Source organism: Frieseomelitta varia, unplaced genomic scaffold, assembly GCF_011392965.1.
Source record: "Frieseomelitta varia isolate USP_RPSP 00005682 unplaced genomic scaffold, Fvar_1.2 scaffold_470, whole genome shotgun sequence".
NCBI classification, from domain to species: domain Eukaryota; kingdom Metazoa; phylum Arthropoda; class Insecta; order Hymenoptera; family Apidae; genus Frieseomelitta; species Frieseomelitta varia.
Genome location: NW_025110224.1, coordinates 446,772 through 456,617, shown reverse-complemented (window position 1 = coordinate 456,617; position 9,846 = coordinate 446,772). Strand labels below are relative to the sequence as shown.

At 42.9% G+C, this 9,846-nt stretch overlaps 1 protein-coding gene and 1 long non-coding RNA gene across 6 annotated transcripts in view; one reads left to right on the top strand and one right to left on the bottom strand.

Moving 5' to 3' along the window:
- The window catches only part of LOC122532756 (potassium voltage-gated channel protein Shaker), a 110,752-nt gene that overhangs the window by 15,226 nt on the left and 85,680 nt on the right, over window positions 1-9,846 (bottom strand). For 2 of the 5 annotated variants that reach the window (XM_043661803.1, XM_043661805.1), the window contains exons 3-5: window positions 6,426-6,691; window positions 3,649-4,292; window positions 1,809-1,938 (exon numbers count right to left, since the gene is read on the bottom strand). In XM_043661803.1, coding sequence (XP_043517738.1) covers window positions 1,809-1,938; window positions 3,649-4,292; window positions 6,426-6,691 — 1,040 coding nt within the window. Of the gene's footprint in view, window positions 1-1,801; window positions 1,939-1,998; window positions 2,129-3,648; window positions 4,293-6,425; window positions 6,692-9,846 lie in introns of all 5 variants that reach the window. The other 3 variants (XR_006307568.1, XM_043661804.1, XR_006307569.1) reach the window with 3 other exon arrangements.
- The window catches only part of LOC122532758, a 22,060-nt gene that overhangs the window by 8,554 nt on the left and 3,660 nt on the right, over window positions 1-9,846 (top strand). Inside the window, exon 2 of the long non-coding RNA XR_006307571.1 lies at window positions 2,854-2,862. This is a non-coding gene — a long non-coding RNA (uncharacterized LOC122532758). The remainder of the gene's footprint in view (window positions 1-2,853; window positions 2,863-9,846) is intronic.

The following is a 9,846-nucleotide window of genomic DNA, read 5'->3' as shown; positions in this document are numbered from 1 at the left end:
ATCCATTTATTTGCAAAGTGTTGATTTAAAAATTGCCTAGCCACTCGGCTAAAATGCGGCGGAGCTCCATCATGCATAAACTGCATACAAAGTCTAATATCGATTGGAACTTCCTCTGATATTTCGTGTAAACGCGTGCTCAAAAAATCAACGTACTTTGTGCCTGTTAGTTTCCCATCAAGAGAAAAAGGTCCAATTAAAAATTTATCAATTATTCCTGCCCAAACTAAACTGGTGTTGATGTCTTGAATGCACAATAACATGTGGATTTTCTTCATCCCAATTATGATTATGATGAAAATTGAATATACCATCCCTGGTAAAACTAGCTTACTAGAGTTTGCTCTGTTTATAAAGTTCATTGTATCTTATAAACGAAGACAGATAGGACATATATTTATATGATTTTTTCCATTATTTTTTGGCGTACAATCAGCTTCCGAAATGGGTCCCACAAGTTACGAAGCGCCCTGTATAATAAAATCCTTCCTGCAAGTCGAGAAAGAATGAATCACAAATTACGAAACATTATTTGAATACAACGGTTCTTTAATGGTGAATAAAAGATGGATATTTTTCAATTTTACAACACAAAATTGTATATATATTTCTCTCATTTTAAGGAAAGTTTGCTTTTTAAGAAAAATTTACTTTTCTCGAGGGATTTATGCCTTTTTAAAAATTAAAAACGTTATTTCGTTAACTTCGTTCGTGGCTCAAGTCCATTTATAACCATCAAAAACATGTTTATCATACTGATTGGTTTAGTAAATTATTCACCCTTAGAAACACAAGAATATTATACTACCACATTATCAGTTACCAATATTTCTAAATTTATTAAAACGTGAGCCGTTAAATATCTTGATTCAAAGATGAATGGACTTGGCTCCACTTTCAAAATAAACGGCTCATATTTTCTTCGCGGCTCGACGTGATCGAGTTTGCAACTTTGTCACTTTGGCTCGTGCGTACCAATCGTTCTCGCGTCCTCGGGCCCACGATTATTCTTCCAAGGGGCGATGAAACGCTCGAGAAACGTTTCAATTTAGCACCTCTCGCTGCCGGGAGATCTCTTCTTTTCCGTGAGATCGTGCAGGCTCGCGGATAGGACGAATCGACCGATGCGATGTGCGAGTCAGAAGAGTGGTAACGTCGTGACGAAAACAGGGAAGAAAGGAAAACTAACAAAAAAAAAAAGGAAAAAAAATTAAATAACGAGCTGTTCGACGTTCTGATCGCGTGACGAAGCGTGCTCCGAGGGAAGGAACGGAATTACGAGAAAAATAGCGTTAGGGAGAAGAGTAACCAGAAGAAAAAGAAAAAGATGAAAGATTCTTGATGTGGGAGCAAGTGGAGAAAACATTCCGATTGTGTGGGTGGATGGGAAGGGTTGGGAAGGGGCAGAGAGCAATTGTGTGCGAAAGAAAAATGCGTGAGAAATGGAAGAGACTGAAAACTAGCACAATTCAATTCTATCAAGCATTCAATTCAATTCAGTCGTTGGTTAGTTGAAAAACTTCAAACGAAAACTGAGAGTAAGCAATCAAAACGGAGCGAGAGGAGGACTGAGAAGGAGAGAGACAGAGAGAAAGAGAGAGAGAAAGAAAGAAAAAGAGAGAGAGAGAGAGAGAGAAAGAGAGAGTGAGAGTGGAAGGAGGTACAGGTACGAGTAGTATAATCGAGTAGTTAAAAAGTAGCTGAGAGTAAAAGAGTATCGGAGGAGAGTTAAAAAAGTAGTTATGTGTTTTCGTTTTTTGTTTGGCGGGCATTAACTAGAGTCTTAAGTGAAAGTGAGTACATCATACGTCATGTCACCATAGCCCACGGTCGTCATCGTGACAACGGCCCACCAGAACGCGTCCGGAATGGACTTGAAGAACGAATTCTCGGAGCCGGCCTCCGCGAAGTATACCGCCGATGAGAATAGCACCACACCTGCAATGCAAGGAAGAAAACACCGGTTCAGTGGGTTTAACGCCCCCGGTGGCTCTGTACCTCATGTCCCCGTAGCCCACGGTCGTCATCGTGACCACCGCCCACCAGAACGCGTCCGGTATCGATTTGAAGAAGCTGTCCTGCGTGCCGGCCTCCGCGAAGTATACCGCCGACGAGAACAGCACCACACCTGCAACGCACACAAGAGGAACAGACGCTTCACAAGACACGCCAGTTTGCCGGCCTTCTAGCCCTCTTTAGCTCAGCTTAGCAGAGTCCATCTCCATCCACGTCCACGTCCACTCCCCTCTCAGTGACCTCTTCTCCTCCACTTCTCTTCGACGTGCACGCCGTCTCCGCGGACCGACCGATCGATCGATCGATCGACCGATCGATCGATCCCGTCTCGCACCACGAGTTCACTCTCCTCCGACTTTCCTCTCTTTTCTTTCTTTTTTTTTTTTTTTTTTTTTTTTGCCTTTCCGCTCGATCGAGCAAAATCCACGTCTTTTACGGGGCTTCCTTCCATCACGTTGATTGGATTTTCACGCGATCTTCTTGCAGACGATCGGCACCTCGATTTTCGTTACCTACAGGGATCTTTACGCAGTCCTCGAGACGCGCTTCCGAACGATTCTTACCCTCCACCTCGCGCGAACCTCTCTTCCCGGTTAAAACAACGATTAACTCGCCCGGTTAATTGATCGTTTACGCGTTTTTTTTCTTCTTTCTTTTTTTTTTTGGTAATAAATTTAACAGAATCGATAGATTCTGCGAGTCTGCTCGCGAGAGAAAGTCACCCTCCGAAATATTTCCAGCGAAAATATCGAGAACACTTTCCCAGGCTAGCAAACGCTGCCATTAGCAAACCATCTTCCGCTGCGTTCAAGATTCGGCCGGTTCAGTGCCATGCAGCGCGATCGCGTTGTTCAGAATTCCGTGTTGAACAGTTTTGGTTCGCGATGTTCAATTTATAATTATCGTCGTCAGTCGTCATGTCGGAGCTTCCTCTCCCAATTGAATCTAAACCACGCCCATAAATGGGCAGTTTTTACAAAACACCGCGATTGCAAGTGCCTGGCATTTTCGGTAATTTATCAAATAATCAGACTGATAATAAACTTTTCGAAGATTGAAGCTCGCCGCTTGGAATCGCAGATGTTTGTGTACTTTATATGATTAATTGTCTATTGATCTAAATTATGCGAAGATTCATCGCGTTAATTACTCTGTAGCATCGACTTATTATATAATAATATATTATAATTGCTAATTTGAGCAAAAAGTTGCACGCAGTCTAATTTTCATTCCTCGGTTCCACGGTTTTACCGCAGAACTTGACTAATAAATTAGACATCGAGGAAGCGCTATCGCGCCGTTTAAATAGCTCCTGGCACTGAAACGGCGAAACCGCAAAATTTCTGGCTGCCAATCGTAATCGATGTCGTCGATCTGGACATAGGCGAGAGTTTTCTATCGCGGATAGAGGAAGAATCGTTCGAAGAGGACACCGCGTGCGTGACACCCAAAGGATCGGCTCCTACAGAAGTCTGACATGAACGAAAACACATACACACAGAGAGAAAGAGAGACAGACAGACAGATAGACAGAGAGAGAGAGAGAGAGAGAGAGAGAGAGAGAGAGAGAGAGAGAGAGAAAAGAAAAGAAAGAAAAGAGGGAAAGAAAGAGAAAAGAAGAATGTAACTCACCGATGAAGAGGAAAAAGATGAGCAAGCCGAGCTCCCGCATGGAGGCCTTGAGCGTACGGCCGAGGATCTGAAGGCCTTTGCTGTGCCTGGACAGCTTAAATATCCGGAACACCCTGACGAGCCTGATGACCCTGAGTATCGCCAGGGACATCGCCTGATTGGTGCTCTTGTCCTGCGGGCTTACCGGCGCCTTTGGCAGATCGATCGTGTCCTGGTCCTCGGCCATCACGGTGCCGAGCGTGATGAAGTAAGGAATGATCGCGATGATGTCGATGAAGTTCATTACGTCACGGAAGAAGTTCAGTTTGTTTGGACAGGCGAGGAAGCGCACTGATAACTCGAACGTGAACCAGATGATACAAATAGTCTCTATTAGGAAGAACGGGTCCGTAATGTCCGGCACTTCGTCCTCCTCGATCTTCGTGCCGTTCGTCGTCGTGTTGAACACCTTGTAGTGCTTGAACTCCGGCAGGGTCTCCAGGCAGAATATCACGATCGACAGGAGGATCACGATCACCGATATTATCGCGACTATCCGGGCGCCCTGCGAGCTCTCCGGGTACTCGAACAGCAGCCAGACCTTCCTCTGCAGCTCGTGCGACGGCAGCGGCTTCTCCTCCTCCTTGATGAACCCCTCGTCCTCCCTGCGCGTATCATCATTTCGTTTTACATCGTTTTTCATTCACCTTCGTACCCGAAACCGCTCGAGACGGTTGTAACACGTTCGAGACTGACACTTTAGTGGACACTTTTTTTATCGAGTCTGATAAATACACTTGATTTTTATTAATATAAAAAGACTATGATTTATGTAACTCCTCCATGAAAATTACACGTTCGTCTCGAACGTGTTTCAACCGGTAGAAAAAACGCAGCGATCTTTTCAGACACGATCCGGAGGAAGAAACGGACAGAAAAGAGGGGAACAAAACGTTCAACCTCTTTTTCTTTCTCTCATTCCGGCGACTAACGAAACACGGACGAAACGAGATCACCGCGAGCGGGAGGATTGAATGTCTCTGGGGAAACGAGCTCGCTCGACTTCATTTCGGCAACCGGGATTGTGTCCATGACCATTTTCAAAGAATCTACCGCCGTCTCGCGATACGCTCCTCGTACGTACGTGCTTAAATAAAAAGTGTCCAAATACCTTTCTTTGTCTATATACACGGTGTACCCGCGACTCGTGGTGACGAACGTGTCGACGAGAAAGAATAGAATTTTCTCGTCGAGGCCTTCGTTTTCGAGAGAGTCCGGGTTTGAGGGTTTATCAATTGTATTTGAATTTGGCCAATTTCATTATTGGCAGACGCAAAAATAAGTGAAAAATTATAGAATAAAGTTTTTTCAGGGCGTCGTTCTCGAGAAAAATTCACTTTGAGTATGTTTCGAAAATTACTTCGAGTACTGCGCACGTACTTGAATTTTCAAAGTCGATTTTATCGAAAACGGAAACGTTTGGAAAACGGGAAAATTTTGTTCCATATTTTTTGTTCCTTGTTTTTGTACATAGAACAATCTTCTGTCAATTATTATTTTCTATCATCAACATTTTCTAGAATTGGTCAAATACGAATGTACTTGATAAATTTTCAAATCTCGATTTTCTCGAAAACGAAAGAATTTTATTCTCTCTTTTCGACATATTTTTACATGTCGAATCACGGTACGTCCCAGTCGGAGTTGCGGAGCACCCTGTATATACATATAAAGGTGAATCCGAGATAGTTGAACCACTAAGAGAGTTCGGCCAATGTTAATATCTTAAAATTGAAACAACAGAGGGCCTCCGAGCCCTCGTTAAAATAAAACAAACGAATCATTTTTGGATTGTGAATCTCGCATCTGACAATTGTCACGTGTTTAACACTTAAAGCGCCGGCTATTTACACAAGAAATATTTCAGATATATTTTATTTAAAGAATATTTTATACCAGAAATAGAAATCCACGAATAGCACAAAATAGCTCGAAATTTCCATTCAAACATTTTACATGATCTTGATAAAGGATAATAATCAGACTTTTCCTTCGTTTTTATCTTTACTTTTCAAAAAAGTTATACTGAAGGAAAAATACATAAATTTATTACTTCTCGATAATTTCTATCCAGTGATGTCGACGAGTTCAAAAAGAAAACGACGAATTATTGTATACGGTTTGGTCGCTCGTTATGGTCCGCAATAAGTTGCCACTGCAAGTAGTTAACCTCTTGCCACGCACGTCGAGAATTTTTTGTTCCAAAATTGCAATACTTTTTCAGTTTTAAGTATATTTAAGTACAACACTGACAAAACAAGTAATAAATTTATTAGTAATCAATAATTTCTATCCAGTGATATCATGCCGAAGAGTTCAAAAGAAAAAGGAAGCGACGAATTATTTTATACGGTTCAGTCGCTCGTTATGGTCCGCAATCAGTTGCCAGCGCAAGAGGTTAACTGCCTCGGTTCGTTGTACTTTCTGTACGTATCTTGATGTTTCTCGGATCAATTGCAGTGCGAATGTCATTTATTGGTAATGAAAATGAACAATTTCAATTTGTCGGGCGTTACGTGAATAAATGAGTCCGGAATAAAAAGAATTTTAATATCGATACTCTTTTAAGAAGAAAATGAGAAGATAGTCCATCCCGGGCTTCACCTGAATAATTACTCGATAATTTTGGTAAAATCATTCGTTTAAACTAAATGATTCAATTTGCACGGTCTTTGCTGAAGAAAGATTACCAAATAATTATTTTACACTTTGACGAATAATTAGAAATAATTTCGTACCTGAACTTGTTGGTGGCCAGCTCGCCCAGCTCGTAGAATTTGATTTCCTCGGAGAAGACATCGAGAGGGACGTTGACCGGGCGACGGAGCCTGCCACCGCTCTGGTAGTAGTAAAGTATCGCGTCGAAGGAGGGCCGGTTTCGGTCGAAGAAGTACTCGTTGCGCAGCGGATCGAAGTATCGGATCCGCCGATGCGGATCGCCAAGCAGCGTGTCCGGAAATTGGTTCAGCGTACGCAGTTGCGTCTCAAACCGTAGCCCGCTCACCTGTCAAAATCGCCGGAATCTAGTTATCGACCGAGCGCTCAGCACACACAGCCGTTTATCCCTAACGTAACAGTAATCCCCCCACTCCCACTCCGTCCGACCGTTCCTGCGTTCCTAATTACGACGTTCCTAAATGCGCCTTACCCCGAGCTTAACCAGGCTTACCAACCTGTCCACTGCAAATTGCTAATCATCCTCGTTCGCGTCTATACACTGCTCGCCGCGTGATCGATCTCCCGCTGATTTCGCTTTAAACACGTTCATAATGAACTCGGAGTACGTATTATTTATAGTAACGGAGGAGAGCGGTCGACTCTCGCGTGGGTGTCCATCCTCGAGGAACGTCAGGAGAAGTGGATACGACCGAGGGTCGGTGAACCCTCTCGGAATAGTTCGCTTCATTCTCTTCTCGGGACGCGTGGTTGTTTGAAATCGTACAACTCGGAAGTGATTCGAAAGGGGCGATCTCGGCGCATTGAGCGTTCGACGACGGTGACGATCGTCAGTCGGTAAGTGTTCGAACGTAAATTTGTTCAATTACGAGAGATAAACGCGAGTGGACGCGGTTGATTTGTTTTGGCTTGAGAGGCAGGGGGAGATGGGGGGGGGGGGACGAGCAAGATTTTCTCTCGATCATCCTAAAGCCGCAACGGAGAGCTAATAAACGAAACTAGGGTAATTGCGGCCTGCTATTAAGACGATTAAGAAGAAAAAGAACGAGGTGTCGTTCGGAGGCAACTTCGTCGATAACGATGGTGGAAAGATCGCTCTTTGAGAACGCACGGAACGTCTTTAGCCTCTTCGTGAAAACTATTTTTTTTTTTTTTCTCATGAAAACTCGAATATTTGGTCTCTCTTCTACATAACTCATTGTACTGTACTCAATTTGACGTAGATTCTTTTGTTTTGTTGTTTGTAAGCTTGGATCAATGGTGTTTAACCCTTTCGCTCTGTAAACATGTCGTTATAGATATAGATATACGAAATGCGTTGGCAAGAGCATACAGAATGCGTACAACGCGTAATTTAGTTTCTCTATCTCTCCACACTTTGTAATAAATTTTATTCCAGTAATTCGAGCTTTTGAAAATTAATCGAGTACATGTGTATATATCATGATTTCTTCGTACATGATCACGTACAGGGTGGGAAATCACTTCCTATTAAAATAAACTCGTGATTTTTCGTATTATATATGTTTCTGAAATTTTTGTGTACCGATTTTTAAAATACAATGAAAAAGTTTTGCTTGAACTTGAATTTAATTTGAAATTAATAAAATTAGTTTTTCCTTATGTTTTGATGTTTGTAGATAGGAAGAAACTATTCTGTACATATACGTTCTTGGTACATGACTTGGTACATGACACTTTTTTAACATGTATATATATTTCGGAGCAGAAGGGTTTTGATACAACACAATTATAAACACAAATTATTTTATCAGATGCATGTGGAAACTCTGGAAAATTGGATTTTTTTACTTAGGAATTTAATATAAGCACGTCTTCCAGATATTTCAGCGATATTAGACAATCTCATCTAAAATCTCAAATTAAGCACAAAATACGTGAAACAAAGCGTTCACTTTCGCGAATGTTATTTCTTTTACATTTACATTCAATAATGGTGGCTCGTGGCTCGAAATCGTCACTTTCGAAATATACTATGTATACTATAATTTTTTACTATTATTCTTTTTATACAAAATAAGAGAACTGTACGAGATCGTTGTTGACAAAATTAAAATACAAAGGGAAAGTTGCAGGTGCTGCGTTCCTCGTCAAATAAACGAAAAGAAACTCGTCGAGCGTAGACAAATACGCGCGTGAAAGACGTATAAAACACGGCTTCCGGTAGTTAGCTAGCTAAAATTGTTGTCCGTGAAAGTCACGAGTGAAGAATTTGAATTTACGTGGCGAATTTCGCTACACGAAAATCTTCTCGTTAGATCGAACAAGAGCCTTCGAACGTCGGTAGCGTTAGCGATTCGACCGGAAAGACAGGACGAGGGAGCAAATGTTGGATCGCAGCCTCGACAATTTACTCTCTCTCTTTACGTCCGCGAGTGGAAATCGACCACAATCGGTCGATCGGACACGCGCGCGATTCGCGGTTCGCAGTTCGATCATCGAGGGAAACGGGAAAATTGCGGGAGGGAGAGGGGGTGGATAAACGAAGGAAAGAACAATTTAAGAGCAATTTAAATGGCTCAGAAGATGGAAGAGGATAATTGTAATCGGTTTAGGTAATTCCCCTGGCGCGGTCCGAGCGATTGGCAACCGACGATGGTTGCGGAGAGGAAGGAGGGGGGGGGCGGAGGGGGGAGAGGTATCGATCGGCGCGCGGGTGTCTGATCGGCATCGCGAATTTTTCGAGGAACGATCGAACGGTTACTGTAATTGGCGCAATGCAGTCGTGTCATCCACGAGGACAGATAATTCCGTTCACACAATACGACCTTGGTACTATATTGCCCCTGATTCCAAGACGAACTTGGACGGCTGCCAAAATACGGTCTGTAGGTCACTTCGTGTCTTGAGATAATCTCGCCCCCCGTCCCTCCTCCTCCTCCTCCACCTCCTCCTCCTCCTCCACCAGCCCATCGAGCAAGTCGGAAAGGAAAGAAGCGTGCGGCGAGCGAACATCGTTGCATTTCGAAGTGAAAAACGCGTGCAGATCGATTCGAATCCCGCAGCCCGAAGTCGAAACTAACGACGTGTGTATATATCTATATCTATATATATATATATATATATATATATATATCATAGTTGGGAGAACTATCGTGCAGTCGGAGGTTGTTTACGCGAGACTCGCTTCGTTTACTCTGATTTACTTCCGTTTGTCCTTACGGTTCTCTCAAACACGCGCTTTCATTTTCTCGCAATCAGTTTTGTTCCTTTTCCATTGGCACGTCGCCTCTGAACCGGGAGCGCGACGAGCGTGCTTGATTATTCCGGGCAATTGCGATCAAATACGGGTCGGGACGTTTTTTTCCGCGAGCATGGCGGTTTACACCGCTGCGAGAATTTCGGGCTTCGACCACCCGCCGGCAGATGGAACAGGCAAACGAGCTTGCGAAATTTATATCGGGTTGACCAAAAAGTAATTGCGTTTTCTTTTTTTTTTTTTTTTTTTTTTTTTTTTTTTTT